The sequence below is a fragment of the Chlorocebus sabaeus genome, chromosome X, assembly GCF_047675955.1.
Source record: "Chlorocebus sabaeus isolate Y175 chromosome X, mChlSab1.0.hap1, whole genome shotgun sequence".
In the NCBI taxonomy this organism is placed as follows: domain Eukaryota; kingdom Metazoa; phylum Chordata; class Mammalia; order Primates; family Cercopithecidae; genus Chlorocebus; species Chlorocebus sabaeus.
Genome location: NC_132933.1, coordinates 917,265 through 933,163, shown reverse-complemented (window position 1 = coordinate 933,163; position 15,899 = coordinate 917,265). Strand labels below are relative to the sequence as shown.

Below are 15,899 nucleotides of genomic sequence, written 5' to 3'. Positions count from 1 at the left end.
TGTGGTTTTGATTTGCATTTCTCTGATGGCCAGTGACGATGAGCATTTTTTCATGTGTCTGTTGGCTGTATGAATGTCTTCTTTTGAGAAATGTCTGTTCATATCCTTTGCCCACTTTTTGATGGGGTTGTTTGTTTTTTTCTTGTAAATTTGTTTGAGTTCTTTGTAGGTTCTGGATATTAGCCCTTTGTCAGACGAGTAGATTGCAAAAATTTTCTCCCATTCTGTAGGTTGCCTGTTCACTCTGATGGTAGTTTCTTTTGCTGTGCAGAAGCTCTTTAGTTTAATGAGATCCCATTTGTCAATTTTGGCTTTTGCTGCTGTTGCTTTTGGTGTTTTAGACATGAAGTCTTTGCCCATGCCTATGTCCTGAATGGTACTACCTAGGTTTTCCTCTAGGATTTTTATGGTATTAGGTCTAACATTTAAGTCTCTAATCCATCTTGAATTAATTTTCGTATAAGGAGTAAGGAAAGGATCCAGTTTCAGCTTTCTACTTATGGCTAGCCAGTTTTCCCAGCACCATTTATTAAATAGGGAATCCTTTCCCCATTTCTTGTTTCTCTCAGGTTTGTCAAAGATCAGATGGCTGTAGATGTGTGGTATTATTTCTGAGGACTCTGTTCTGTTCCATTGGTCTATATCTCTGTTTTGGTACCAGTACCATGCTGTTTTGGTTACTGTAGCCTTGTAGTATAGTTTGAAGTCAGGTAGCGTGATGCCTCCAGCTTTGTTCTTTTGACTTAGGATTGTCTTGGAGATGCGGGCTCTTTTTTGGTTCCATATGAACTTTAAAGCAGTTTTTTCCAATTCTGTGAAGAAGCTCATTGGTAGCTTGATGGGGATGGCATTGAATCTATAAATTACCTTGGGCAGTATGGCCATTTTCACGATATTGATTCTTCCTATCCATGAGCATGGTATGTTCTTCCATTTGTTTGTGTCCTCTTTGATTTCACTGAGCAGTGGTTTGTAGTTCTCCTTGAAGAGGTCCTTTACATCCCTTGTAAGTTGGATTCCTAGGTATTTTATTCTCTTTGAAGCAATTGTGAATGGAAGTTCATTCCTGATTTGGCTCTCTGTTTGTCTGTTACTGGTGTATAAGAATGCTTGTGATTTTTGCACATTAATTTTGTATCCTGAGACTTTGCTGAAGTTGCTTATCAGCTTAAGGAGATTTTGGGCTGAGACAATGGGGTTTTCTAAATAAACAATCATGTCATCTGCAAACAGGGACAATTTGACTTCTTCTTTTCCTAACTGAATCCCCTTGATTTCTTTCTCTTGCCTGATTGCCCTAGCCAGAACTTCCAACACTATGTTGAATAGGAGTGGTGAGAGAGGGCATCCCTGTCTTGTGCCAGTTTTCAAAGGGAATTTTTCCAGTTTTTGCCCATTCAGTATGATATTGGCTGTGGGTTTGTCATAAATAGCTCTTATGATTTTGAGGTACGTTCCATCAATACCGAATTTATTGAGCGTTTTTAGCATGAAGGGCTGTTGAATTTTGTCAAAAGCCTTTTCTGCATCTATTGAGATAACGATGTGGTTCTTGTCTTTGGTTCTGTTTATATGCTGGATTATGTTTATTGATTTGCGAATGTTGAACCAGCCTTGCATCCCAGGGATGAAGCCCACTTGATCATGGTGGATAAGCTTTTTGATGTGTTGCTGAATCCGGTTTCCCAGTATTTTATTGAGGATTTTTGCATCGATGTTCATCAGGGATATTGGTCTAAAATTCTCTTTTTTTGTTGTGTCTCTACCAGGCTTTGGTATCAGGATGATGTTGGCCTCATAAAATGAGTTAGGGAGGATTCCCCCTTTTTCTATTGATTGGAATAGTTTCAGAAGGAATGGTACCAGCTCCTCCTTGTACCTCTGGTAGAATTCAGCTGTGAATCCATCTGGTCCTGGACATTTTTTGGTTGGTAGGCTATTAATTATTGCCTCAATTTCAGAGCCTGCTATTGGTCTATTCAGGGATTCAACTTCTTCCTGGTTTAGTCTTGGAAGAGTGTAAGTGTCCAGGAAATTATCCATTTCTTCTAGATTTTCCAGTTTATTTGCGTAGAGGTGTTTATAGTATTCTCTGATGGTAGTTTGTATTTCTGTGGGGTCGGTGGTGATATCCCCTTTATCATTTTTAATTGCGTCGATTTGATTCTTCTCTCTTTTCTTCTTTATTAGTCTTGCTAGTGGTCTGTCAATTTTGTTGATCTTTTCAAAAAACCAACTCCTGGATTCATTGATTTTTTGGAGGGTTTTTTGTGTCTCTATCTCCTTCAGTTCTGCTCTGATCTTAGTTATTTCTTGCCTTCTGCTAGCTTTCGACTGTGTTTGCTCTTGCTTCTCTAGTTCTTTTAATTGCGATGTTAGAGTGTCAATTTTAGATCTTTCCTGCTTTCTCTTGTGGGCATTTAGTGCTATAAATTTCCCTCTACACACTGCTTTAAATGTGTCCCAGAGATTCTGGTATGTTGTATCTTTGTTCTCATTGGTTTCAAAGAACATCTTTATTTCTGCCTTCATTTCGTTATGTACCCAGTAGTCATTCAGGAGCAGGTTGTTCAGTTTCCATGTAGTTGAGCGGTTTTGATTGAGTTTCTTAGTCCTGAGTTCTAGTTTGATTGCACTGTGGTCTGAGAGACAGTTTGTTATAATTTCTGTTCTTGCACATTTGCTGAGGAGTGCTTTACTTCCAATTACGTGGTCAATTTTGGAGAAAGTACGATGTGGTGCTGAGAAGAATGTATATTCTGTTGATTTGGGGTGGAGAGTTCTATAGATGTCTATTAGGTCTGCTTGCTGCAGAGATGAGTTCAATTCCTGGATATCCTTGTTAACTTTCTGTCTCGTTGATCTGTCTAATGTTGACAGTGGAGTGTTGAAGTCTCCCATTATTATTGTATGGGAGTCTAAGTCTCTTTGTAAGTCTCTAAGGACTTGCTTTATGAATCTGGGTGCTCCTGTATTGGGTGCATATATATTTAGGATAGTTAGCTCTTCCTGTTGAATTGATCCCTTTACCATTATGTAATGGCCTTCTTTGTCTCTTTTGATCTTTGATGGTTTAAAGTCTGTTTTATCGGAGACTAGTACTGCAACCCCCGCTTTTTTTGGTTCTCCATTTGCTTGGTAAATCTTCCTCCATCCCTTTATTTTGAGCCTATGTATGTCTCTGCGTGTGAGATGGGTCTCCTGAATACAGCAGACTGATGTGTCTTGACTCTTTATCCAGTTTGCCAGTCTGTGTCTTTTAATTGGAGCATTTAGTCCATTTACATTTAAGGTTAAGATTGTTATGTGTGAACTTGATCCTGCCATTATGATATTAACTGGTTATTTTGCTCGTTAGTTGATGCAGTTTCTTCCTAGCCTTGATGGTCTTTACATTTTGGCATGGTTTTGCAATGGCTGGTACCGGTTGTTCCTTTCCATGTTTAGTGCTTCCTTCAGGGTCTCTTGTAAAGCAGGCCTAGTGGTGACAAAATCTCTAAGCATTTGCTTATCTGTAAAGGATTTTATTTCTCCTTCACTTATGAAACTTAGTTTGGCTGGATATAAAATTCTGGGTTTAAAATTCTTTTCTTTAAGAATGTTGAATATTGGCCCCCACTCTCTTCTGGCTTGAAGAGTTTCTGCCGAGAGATCTGCTGTTAGTCTGATGGGCTTCCCTTTGTGGGTAACCCGACCTTTCTCTCTGGCTGCCCTTAAGATTTTTTCCTTCATTTCAACTTTGGTGAATCTGGCAATTATGTGTCTTGGAGTTGCTCTTCTCGAGGAGTATCTTTGTGGCGTTCTCTGTATTTCCTGGATTTGAATGTTGGCCTGCCCTACTAGGTTGGGGAAGTTCTCCTGGATGATATCCTGAAGAGTGTTTTCCAACTTGGTTCCATTTTCCCCCTCACTTTCAGGCACCCCAATCAGACGTAGATTTGGTCTTTTTACATAATCCCATGCTTCTTGCAGGCTTTGTTCATTTCTTTTTCTTCTTTTTTCTTTTGGTTTCTCTTCTCGCTTCATTTCATTCATTTGATCCTCCATCGCTGACATTCTTTCTTCCAGTTGATCGAGTTGGTTACTGAAGCTTGTGCATTTGTCACGTATTTCTCGTGTCATGGTTTTCATCTCTTTCATTTCGTTTATGACCTTCTCTGCATTAATTACTCTAGCCATCAATTCTTCCACTTTTTTTTCAAGATTTTTAGTTTCTTTGCGCTGGGTACGTAATTCCTCCTTTAGCTCTGAGAAATTTGATGGACTGAAGCCTTCTTCTCTCATCTCGTCGAAGTCATTCTCCGTCCAGCTTTGATCCGTTGCTGGCGATGAGCTGCGCTTCTTTGCCGGGGGAGATGCGCTCTTATTTTTTGAATTTCCAGCTTTTCTGCCCTGCTTTTTCCCCATCTTTGTGGTTTTATCTGCCTCTGGTCTTTGATGATGGTGATGTACTGATGGGGTTTTGGTGTAGGTGTCCTTTCTGTTTGATAGTTTTCCTTCTAACAGTCAGGACCCTCAGCTGTAGGTCTGTTGGAGATTGCTTGAGGTCCACTCCAGACCCTGTTTGCCTGGGTATCAGCAGCGGAGGCTGCAGAAGATAGAATATTTCTGAACAGCGAGTGTACCTGTCTGATTCTTGCTTTGGAAGCTTCCTCTCAGGGGTGTACTCCACCCTGTGAGGTGTGGGGTGTCAGACTGCCCCTAGTGGGGGTTGTCTCCCAGTTAGGCTACTCAGGGGTCAGGGACCCACTTGAGCTGGGAGTCTGTCCCTTCTCAGATCTCAACCTCCGTGTTGGGAGATCCACTGCTCTCTTCGAAGCTGTCAGACAGTCGTTTGCGTCTGCAGAGCTGCTGCGTTTGTTATTGTTTACTGTGCCCTGTCCCCAGAGGTGGAGTCTACAGAGACAGGCAGGTTTCCTTGAGCTGCTGTGAGCTCCACCCAGTTCGAGCTTCCCAGCAGCTTTGTTTACCTACTTAAGCCTCAGCAATGGCGGGCGCCCCTCCCCCAGCCTCGCTGCTGCCTTGCCGGTAGATCACAGACTGCTGTGCTAGCAATGAGGGAGGCTCCGTGGGTGTGGGACCCTCCCGGCCGGGTGTGGGACCCTCCCGGCCATGTGTGGGACATGATCTCCTGGTGTGCCTGTTTACTTAAAGCGCAGTATTGGGGTGGGAGTTACCCAATTTTCCAGGTGTTGTGTGTCTCAGTTCCCCTGGCTAGGAAAAGGGATTCCCTTCCCCCTTGTGCTTCCCAGGTGAGGCAATGCCTCGCCCTGCTTCAGCTCTCGCTGGTCGGGCTGCAGCAGCTGACCAGCACCGATCGTCTGGCACTCCCCAGTGAGATGAACCCAGTACCTCAGTTGAAAATGCAGAAATCACCGGTCTTCTGTGTTGCTCGCGCTGGGAGTTGGAGACTGGAGCTGTTCCTATTTGGCCATCTTGCTCCGCCCCCCAAGCCTCTTTTTCAAGGGGATTTTTTGCCCCACAAAAACATAGGTTGGCAAACTTTTTTTGTAAAGGGCCAGATAGTAAATCATTTAGGCTTTGCATATTATATGGTCTCTGTTGCAACTATGTTACTGCTGCTGTAGCCATAGATGATATGTAAATTAATGGACATGGCTGTGTTCCAAAATAAGACTTTATTATGGATGCTGAAATTTGAATTTTATAATTTCATGTCATGAAATAATCTTCATCTTTTTGTCAATTATTTAAAAATGGAAAATCTGTTCATAGCTCACATGCCATACAAAAACAGGCAGTGTGCTGCATTTTGCCTGTGGGCAGTAGTGCTCTAAAACAATTTTTGATAATTCTCTATAGACCCTAGTCAAACGTTACCATTACTGCTCACAGGAAAGTGTAGCTTCCTGCTACAGTGAAAAGAATTGACTCAAGGAAGGAATAGTGAAGGTAGGGAGGATATTTAAGGAGGCAGTGTCATTGCCCAGGTAAGAAATGATAGTGACCAGAGTTAAGATGGCCACAGTGGGAAGTGGAGAGGAGGAGATGTATTTGAGAGGCAATTATGGAATAGAACAAATAGAAGCATGGAGATGGATTCATTATCTGAGATTCTCCAACAGATTATTAAAAAAGATATAATCAGCCCAGGTTCTTGGAGCAAAAATAATAGTATTTACCATATTGTCCTGAAGCTGTAATCTGAAAATCTCTAATGCGTCCAGAAGCCATTCCCAGGGGAGTCTGACACTCTGAAATGAAACAGGTGGAACACAGTAACTAGAAGTGCACAAAATTCAGCTTCTCAAATGTAAGTCAATGAAAATGGGAGAATGTCAACAAATACTAATTTTTTTAGTGTTTAAATGTGCCAAGAACTGTACTAAATGTTTTACTGTATTAGTTCATTTAATTAATCCTAACAGGTGCTAGAATGATTCACATTTTACAGATGAAAAAACTGGGGTCCATACATAAATAGACCAGTGGTTCTCTTACTTGTTTAGGGTTAAATCTCCAAACTCTTCCAAGTAATATTTCTTTTTTTTTTTTTTTTTTTTTTTTTTTTTTTTTTTTTTTTTTTTGAGACGGAGTCTCGCTCTGTCGCCCAGGCTGGAGTGCAGTGGCGCAATCTCGGCTCACTGCAAGCTCCGCCTCCCGGGTTCACGCCATTCTCCTACCTCAGCCTCCCGAGTAGCTGGGACTACAGGCGCCCGCCACTGCGCCCGGCTAATTTTTTTTCTATTTTTTAGTAGAGACGGGGTTTCACCATGGTCTCGATCTCCTGACCTTGTGATCCACCCGCCTCAGCCTCCCAAAGTGCTGGGATTACAGGCGTGAGCCACCGCGCCTGGCCCCAAGTAATATTTCTAAGTTATCTGGTAACTAAATCAACATTAAATTCCAAAATCTGCTACTGGAGATCTTAGAGCTTTACCAAGTTGTGAAAATGAGGTGTTTTTCTGGTCAATTATTTAGAGCTTCAGGTTCAAAGTGTTCAAAGCTTCAAGTATATCTGCCCTCCTCTGAGAACTCTGATGATTTCTACCAGCAATATTCATTTTAAATTTGATAATGATGTAAACTTGTATTTATTTCCTGACACAAGCAACCATTCGAGAAAGAAGGAAAGCTGTAAAGAAGTAGGCTGAGTGGGTAGGGAACCTCTGCCCACATGGCTACTCACTGTTGCTGTACACCAGAAAAAGTGTGCTCATCCCAGCATGTAGGTGCTCGCCAATAAGGCATTCCACCCGCCAAATTCCAGCTTTGGATGGTAACATTTCAACTGTCTCAAAAACACCTTATAAAAACCAAAAGGAACACAAATTATTTCTTTTCACTAAAAAATGAGCATAAGATACATTGGTTTATGTGAAATATCAGGGTAGACCTACCAAATTTGGTAGTTCCACTATTCTTGGACCCCTCAAACCCAAAGTGCTTGCTAGGTGACCCTTACAGTTGGGGGTCATGGAGATTGAGTTCTGACTACTCCCCTCCCCCCAGGAGATGAGAAACAGGGTGACTGAATTCTTTGATGATAGGGACAGGAGAATGCTACTGCATTATGATTGACCTACATCCCCAGGGTTTTTCCAAGCAAAAGGTGTGTTTCCTATTGGCCAGATGTGGACTCTGTGAAAGAGATAAGTCAGGGTGAGTTCCCACTGGATCCAGTCCACTAGGGCTGCCTACAAGGGTAAAGTTACCCCAGCAACAAGAAGCTGCAGGTGAACACTGAGGGCTGAGAAATGAGTCACAAGTGACCACCCAGAATAAAGGTGGAAGAAACCATGTCAAGGGGGTTTCATGACAGTCATGTAAGGGAGTCTCTAAAGAGTTCCCTGAAAGTGCCCTGCAGGAGAAAGAGTCAACTTTAAGTATTGCCAGGCACAAACAGCGTTAAGCTAGTTTACAACAATGGTGCCAGCTGTAAATAGGTAAGAACTATCTTATCCCCTTACCTTTAACCTATCCATGTTGGAGTTCAAAACAGCAGCTATAAAGGGGCTGTTGCAAAGCATGATCATCACAAGGTACAGACACAGAGGACTCAACCATGTCTCCCTTTTCCAGTGCAGACTTCCAGCCTGATGCAGGCTCAAGTTGGAGGGGAGACTGAAGTTAAATCAAGTTCAGAACTTTGATTAATATCTTGGGATGGACATTGTAATTTCTGATTTGAACTGTATTTGTGATATAAAGTGACTTTAGTCCTGTTTATTACTTAAGGGCGAGGAGAAAGTTACAGGGCTTATCAGAATTTTTATGAAGAAATAGGGTAAGTTTACCCCCACTCTTAAACCAGATTTTTTTTTTTTAGAGACAGGGTCTAAATCCAGTCTGTCATTGATGGACATTTGGGTTGGTTCCAAGTCTTTGCTATTGTGAATAGTGCCACAGTAAACATATGTGTGCATGTGTCTTTATAGCAGCATGATTTGGATATATACCCAGTAATGGGATGGCTGGGTCATATGGTACTTCTAGTTCTAGATCCTTAAGGAATGGCCACACTGTCTTCCACAATGGTTGAACTAAAAAATGTGGCACATATACACCATGGAATACTATGCAGCCATAAAAAAGGATGAGTTTGTGTCCTTTGCAGGGACTTTGCAGGGACATGCAGCTGGAAACCTTCATTCTCAGCAAACTATCGCAAGAACAGAAAACCAAACACTGCATGTTCTCACTCATAGGTGGGAATTGAACAATGAGATCACTTGGACACAGGAAGGGAAACATCACACACCAGGGCCTGTCGTGGGGTGGGGGTAGCAGGGAGGAATACCATTAGGAGATATACCTAATGTAAATGACGAGTTAATGGGTGCATGCAGCATGCCAACATATGTAACAAACCTGCATGTTGTGCACATGTACCCTAGAACTTAAAGTATAATAAAAAATTTAAAATAAAATAAAATAAAAATTCAATAATTGTTAGTATATACATAGAGTTGTGTAGTCATCTGTGATCAACCTTACCTAGTAGTGTTAAGGGGCAAAGTAAGATGAAAACTGTGGCCTGTGACTTTAGACAGTGGTATGGTAGAATTTAGAGTCAGATTGCAATGGATTAAGGAGAAAGTAGAAAGTGAACAAGCAAAGAAAACAAATGTGGACTATTCTTTATTACAAAGATTAAGAGAGACATAGCTCTGGGGGATGTGAGATCACAAAGTTTTGATTGATTTTTATGATTTAAAATATGTCAATACTTTTCTAAACTGAGAGGAAGGAGCCATTTCATCCAATTGCATTGGAAAAGGGAGACATGGCTGAGTCCTCTGTTTCTGTACCTTGTGATGATCATGCTTCCCCAAAGCCCCTTTATAGCTGCTGTCTTTCATAGCTCACTGCAGCAATCCTCCCACCTTGGCCTCCCAAAGCGCTGGGATTACAAGTGTGAGCCACTGCACCTGGTCAAACCTATTTTAAAGGGACAGTGGAGAACCAAAATAGAATTGTGTCGTGATCAACATTATGAGTAGTGCTTAATCAATATATTGGTTACATACATAAACAAATCACTCTTTGGATGACTACTGGTGCCCTATGGGATTTGAGATGGTAAATGATAAAGGAATAAATTCCTTTTCCCTAGGAAAGTACTATGACATTAATTATCCATTTATTATGTTCTATTTCCTTTTTAGCAATTTTTCTATATGTGAAATTATCTTGTTCATTTGCTAATTTATTTATCTCCCTGTAGGTTTGAAAAAGTGTTACCTGAGAGCATGAAGAAGTGTTACCTGAGAGCATGGAGCTTGTCTGTTTTGTTCACTGATTGTGTTCCCAGTGCCTAGACCATTTAAAGTAAGTACTCAACAAATAGAGTAGGTAGAAGAAAGAACGCAAACGAGCTCATACCTGGATAGAGATTGTACACTGCCATTTTATACTCCTCTTTTTTTCGTACAGTGAACACATGTCCACTGAAATGAATAGAATGGATGTTTTCATTGCTGCCCATGCTGAGCAGATACCATCGAATCCTTTGATCCTGAGCCATTACTAAGCCAGGTAGTGTATCCATTATGTAGCCATTGATTGCTGGAGAAGGACACAGAGAAGCCTGTTAAAATCTATTATATAAGTTTCTTTCCCTCCACTCCACCAAAAAAACTGACATCTATGAGGATTCCACCCCCACAGATATACTCTAAATAAATACAATGTTTAAGGCACTGGATCAAGTCTCATTTGTCAAAGTGCAATCTGCATTTCACAGTGATAATGTTTAGATGTGGGTTATATTACCATGGAAGCGATAATTCTCTTTAAAAGTGGGATCTTCCATCTGGATATTGCAGGGAGCCCTGCAGTTTCTTTCCGTGTTTTCAGTGAAGTACCAGCTTTTGGTCTCATCAAAGATAGTGAAAAACAGAGCAAATTCCTGTACTGTCACTTGTCTCCCATGAGCAGGGTTCAGTGTGTTAGTGTGGCAGACCAGAAGGGGTCCAATCAGGCCTGAGTGCACATCTTTTTCCTAGGGAGGGAAGACATCAATCCTATGAGTATAAGCTCTCTCACCTATGAACCAGAGTGGATTTCTCATCAATTTTTATGCCACTCCAACCTGCCTCCCATCTTCCAAAAATATAATCCATCCTCTTCAGTAGATTCCAGAATGACATTTCTAAAACACAAATATAGTGATCAACTCCCTATTTAAAGCTTCTCATTGCATGTAGGATAAAAACCAAAATTCTTAGCACACAAAGACCATTTCTTTTAAACCAAAAAGTGGTCAGTACAATAGACACCTGCTTACCAGATCAACATCAGAGAAATAAGCCCAGGCTTTGCAGTCAAACTCATCTTTAGTGGGCGCCATATGATGTTGCACTTTCCAAAAGTAAGTTTTAGTTTCATTAGGCTTGACAAAATTCTTTCTAGGTTCTGCTCCTTGCCTCTGATCTTCCTCATAAGAAATAAGGCTAGAATAGAAGGAATAGGGACGAGAGGCCTGATTTTTGAAAGTTACCTGCAGAACAATAACGACAAAAAAAAAAAAAAAAAAAAAAAAGCAAGAATAATCTTCTAGGATCTTAAAGTCCTTAGGGTTTACATCCCTAAAAGAAATACCTGTCTTTTGGTCTTTATCAAAGTTTTTAATAACCTGGAAGAAGTGGTACAGATGGATGCTGTTAGAACCCAAACTTAATCCTGAGGAGGTTTTGTATTCTAAATTTAAGGCATGAACTCAAAGTTGCAAAGGAGAAAACTCCTAAACACTTAAAGGCAATTCCAGAGTAAAAGGGAAAATGTCACTGCAGGGGTTATAAGAGACCATAACACCAAGAGTTGATATGTAAGTTAAGGTTCTTCATGACAAATTCTAGAATGAATGCATATTATCTTTTTAAAAAGGTTTATTTTCCAGATTAAAAATTATACATATTTGCCGGGCGCGGTGGCTCACGCCTGTAATCCCAGCACTTTGGGAGGCCGAGGCGGGTGGATCACAAGGTCAGGAGATCGAGACCATGGTGAAACCCCGTCTCTACTAAAAATAGAAAAAATTAGCCGGGCGCAGTGGCGGGCGCCTGTAGTCCCAGCTACTCGGGAGGCTGAGGTAGGAGAATGGCGTGAACCCGGGAGGCGGAGCTTGCAGTGAGCTGAGATTGCGCCACTGCACTCCAGCCTGGGCGACAGAGCGGGACTCCGTCTCAAAAAAAAAAAAAAAAAAAAAAAAAAAAAAAAAAAAAAAAAAAAAAATTATACATATTTATCATAGAATATATGGAAAGTCAAATAAAATGTAAGGCAAAAATTGCCCACAATTCCATAATTTTAGATCCTTCTACATCCTTAATATAAACAATCAATTAATTGAAACAATGAATAGATATTTTCAGAAAAAAATAAAACTACTTTGATCTTTGGTTCACACAATGCACCAAAATAACTTTTAGTCTACAGGAAGTATTAAAAAGTTAAATGTAAAAAATTAAACTGTAAGAGAAAAACTGAAGAAAGTATAGCTGTTTTTTAAAAAGTCTCTGGATAGGCACGAATTTTTATAAACATAAAAGCAATCAAAGTGTCAAAAAGTAAAAATTGATGGGTTATTATCTAAAAATTAAAATTTGTTTTATTTCAAAAACCATCATTTATAAAATTAAGAGAAAACAAAAACTTGAAAAAGTACTTTTCATTAAAATGTTCAGTGGTTTACTATCTAATATATAAGGCAACGTAATTAATAAGAAAAGCACTTTCTCCACAAAAGACAAATGTGCAAGGGACATTACCAAATAATTAATAAGAAAAACTCTTCTCCGTCTCAAAAAAAAAAAAAAAAGAAAAGAAAAACTCTTAAGATGCTCAAATACATTGCACTTCTGGAATTTTAATCTTAGAAAAACTGTTGTGATTACAGCATTATTTATATAGTGAAAAAAGAAACTGTCTAAAAGGTTGTTCAAATAAATGGTTACATAAACTATGGTTCCAAAAATTCATATAATAGACTATTATACAGTATTTTAAAAACATACATAGGAAGTGTTTTTAATGACATAAGAAATGTTTATGATGTGATATTTAGTTAAAAAACAAGAATCAGAATTCTGTATGGTATAATTTGAATATATAAGGAGAAAAATACACAGGAAAAATATAAGAACATACACAAACATGATAATTATGGAATTATTTTTCTATACTTAAACATTTCCAAAAGTGGGAATACATCATAGTCAGCAAGAAAATAAATATATAAAATTAATTTTCTTGTAATTCCATTGTCCTTAACTCACCATGATATTATCTTCAACTTCTGCTCTTATATATGGCCCCAGGAGTCCCAAATGTTCATTTAGTTCTCCACGGTATAAGGGCTGAGTAAAGGAGCCATCAGTAAATTCCTGGAAAACAACTTTCTTGAACTGAGGGACACTGCCACTCTGAGCCCTGGAGAAAAGAAAGCAGAGGAAAAGCAATAATTTTATGTACCAAGTAGGTAGAAATGCCTCACATCCTCATTTTCCTAGGTGTCTGAGAAGCATTTTGCATAGTTAACCACTTTATCTTCCTTGAAATATACTTTTGCCAAGCTTTATTAGTATGTAAGTTCCATGAAAACTGGGGTTTTGTCTATTTTGTTCACTGTTGTATTCCCAGCACCTGTAATGGTGCTTGGCACAAAGTAGTAGCTCAGAAAATATTTGTTGAATGTTGAATGAATGTAGAGTTTATAAACACACTCCAAATATAAGAGAGTCCCATGGTCAAGCCCTTGGACCTCTTTTCTTTTTACTTTTAAAAATCCTATTAAAATTGTGAACTAAAAAAAATTGTGAACTAAAACATGTACAATAAAGTGCATAAAACACAAATGCCTTTGGTACAAAAATGCAATCATCACCCAGATCAGTAACATTGCCAATAACCCACAAGACTCACTGAATGTCCCTTTTCAATCATACTTTCTCCCTTCCCACTGAAGGTATCCACCATTCTGATCTTTATGATAATCGTACATCCTTTAAAAATATAGTTTAGTTTTGCCTGTTTTGAAGTGTGTAAATAAAACATACTACATATATTCTTTTGTTTCTTCTTTCACTTAGCATTCTGGTTGTGAGATTCATCTATATTATTGTATGTAGCTATAGTTTGTTCATTCCTATTGTTGTATAGTATTATATGAATATACCCTAATCACGGACATTTGAGTCATTATAATCTTTGGTGCTTACAAATGGGCCTGCTAGAACCTTCTGGTGCATATCTTTTGGTGAACATATATGTGCATTTCTGTTGGGCACATACACAGCGGTGGAATTGCTAGGTATGCATGTGTTCGACTTTGGTAGGTATTGCCACACTGTTTTCCAAAGCAGCTGCACTATTTTCCATTTTCCTTAGCAATGTATGAGAGTTCCATTTGCTCCAAATTATTACAAATACCTGGTATTGACTGTGTTTTTACATTTTTTGATGTTCCATCAGGTTGAGCATCTTTTCTTACGAGTAGCAGTCATTTGGATTTCCTCTTTTGTGGAGCACCTATCCAAGTTTTTTTTCTGCTAAGTTTTCTCTTGAATAATCTGCTTTTTTCTTTTTGAATCAAAATAGTACCCTATATATCCTTGATTGCTGGAGAAGGAGGACACAGAGAATCCTGTTAAAATCTTTTTTTTTTTTAAATTTATTTATTATTATTAAACTTCAAGTTGTAGGGTACATGTGCACAACGTGCAGGTTTGCCACATATGTATACTTGTGCCCTGTTGGTGTGCTGCACCCATCAACTCGTCATTTACATCAGGTATAACTCCCAATGCAATCCCTCCCCCCTCCCCCCTCCCCATGATAGGCCCCGGTGTGTGATGTTCCCCTTCCCGAGTCCAAGTGATCTCATTGTTCAGTTCCCACCTACGAGTGAGAACATGCGGTGTTTGGTTTTCTGTTCTTGTGATAGTTTGCTAAGAATGATGGTTTCCAGCTGCATCCATGTCCCTACAAAGGACACAAACTCATCCTTTTTTATGGCTGCATAGTATTCCATGGTGTATATGTGCCACATTTTCTTAATCCAATCTGTCACTGATGGACATTTGGGTTGATTCCAAGTCTTTGCTATTGTGAATAGTGCTGCAATAAACATACGTGTGCATGTGTCTTTATAGCAGCATAATTTATAATCCTTTGGGTATATACCCAGTAATGGGATGGCTGGGTCATATGGTACATCTAGTTCTAGATCCTTGAGGAATCGCCATACTGTTTTCCATAATGGTTGAACTAGTTTACAATCCCACCAACAGTGTAAAAGTGTTCCTATTTCTCCACATCCTCTCCAGCACCTGTTGTTTCCTGACTTTTGAATGATCGCCATTCTAACTGGTGTGAGATGGTATCTCATTGTGGTTTTGATTTGCATTTCTCTGATGGCCAGTGATGATGAGCATTTTTTCATGTGTCTGTTGGCTGTATGAATGTCTTCTTTTGAGAAATGTCCTTTGCCCACTTTTGGATGGGGTTGTTTGTTTTTTTCTTGTAAATTTGTTTGAGTTCTTTGTAGGTTCTGGATATTAGCCCTTTGTCAGATGAGTAGATTGCAAAAATTTTCTCCCATTCTGTAGGTTGCCTGCTCACTCTGATGGTAGTTTCTTTTGCTGTGCAGAAGCTCTTTAGTTTGATGAGATCCCATTTGTCAATTTTGGCTTTTGCTGCCGTTGCTTTTGGTGTTTTAGACATGAAGTCTTTGCCCATGCCTATGTCCTGAATGGTACTACCTAGGTTTTCCTCTAGGATTTTTATGGTATTAGGTCTAACATTTAAGTCTCTAATCCATCTTGAATTAATTTTCGTATAAGGAGTAAGGAAAGGATCCAGTTTCAGCTTTCTACTTATGGCTAGCCAGTTTTCCCAGCACCATTTATTAAATAGGGAATCCTTTCCCCATTTCTTGTTTCTCTCAGGTTTGTCAAAGATCAGATGGCTGTAGATGTGTGGTATTATTTCTGAGGACTCTGTTCTGTTCCATTGGTCTATATCTCTGTTTTGGTACCAGTACCATGCTGTTTTGGTTACTGTAGCCTTGTAGTATAGTTTGAAGTCAGGTAGCGTGATGCCTCCAGCTTTGTTCTTTTGACTTAGGATTGTCTTGGAGATGCGGGCTCTTTTTTGGTTCCATATGAACTTTAAAGCAGTTTTTTCCAATTCTGTGAAGAAACTCATTGGTAGCTTGATGGGGATGGCATTGAATCTATAAATTACCTTGGGCAGTATGGCCATTTTCACGATATTGATTCTTCCTATCCATGAGCATGGTATGTTCTTCCATTTGTTTGTGTCCTCTTTGATTTCACTGAGCAGTGGTTTGTAGTTCTCCTTGAAGAGGTCCTTTACATCCCTTGTAAGTTGGATTCCTAGGTATTTTATTCTCTTTGAAGCAATTGTGAATGGAA

General features: G+C 39.5%; 1 protein-coding gene across 7 annotated transcripts in view; it reads right to left on the bottom strand.

Moving 5' to 3' along the window:
• F8 (coagulation factor VIII) overlaps nucleotides 1–15,899 on the bottom strand; it is a 218,915-nt gene that overhangs the window by 49,427 nt on the left and 153,589 nt on the right. For 5 of the 7 annotated variants that reach the window (XR_012091877.1, XM_073013275.1, XM_073013274.1 and 2 more), the window contains 6 exons: nucleotides 12,741–12,894; nucleotides 10,751–10,963; nucleotides 10,237–10,465; nucleotides 9,847–10,029; nucleotides 7,151–7,267; nucleotides 6,144–6,215 (listed from right to left, as the gene is read on the bottom strand). Coding sequence is in view for 6 of the 7 variants with exons in the window: in XM_073013275.1 (XP_072869376.1) it covers nucleotides 6,144–6,215; nucleotides 7,151–7,267; nucleotides 9,847–10,029; nucleotides 10,237–10,465; nucleotides 10,751–10,963; nucleotides 12,741–12,894 (968 nt within the window). In the remaining variant the exon portion in view is untranslated. Of the gene's footprint in view, nucleotides 1–6,143; nucleotides 6,216–7,150; nucleotides 7,268–9,846; nucleotides 10,030–10,236; nucleotides 10,466–10,750; nucleotides 10,964–12,740; nucleotides 12,895–15,899 lie in introns of those variants that run through there. The other 2 variants (XM_073013276.1, XM_073013277.1) reach the window with 2 other exon arrangements.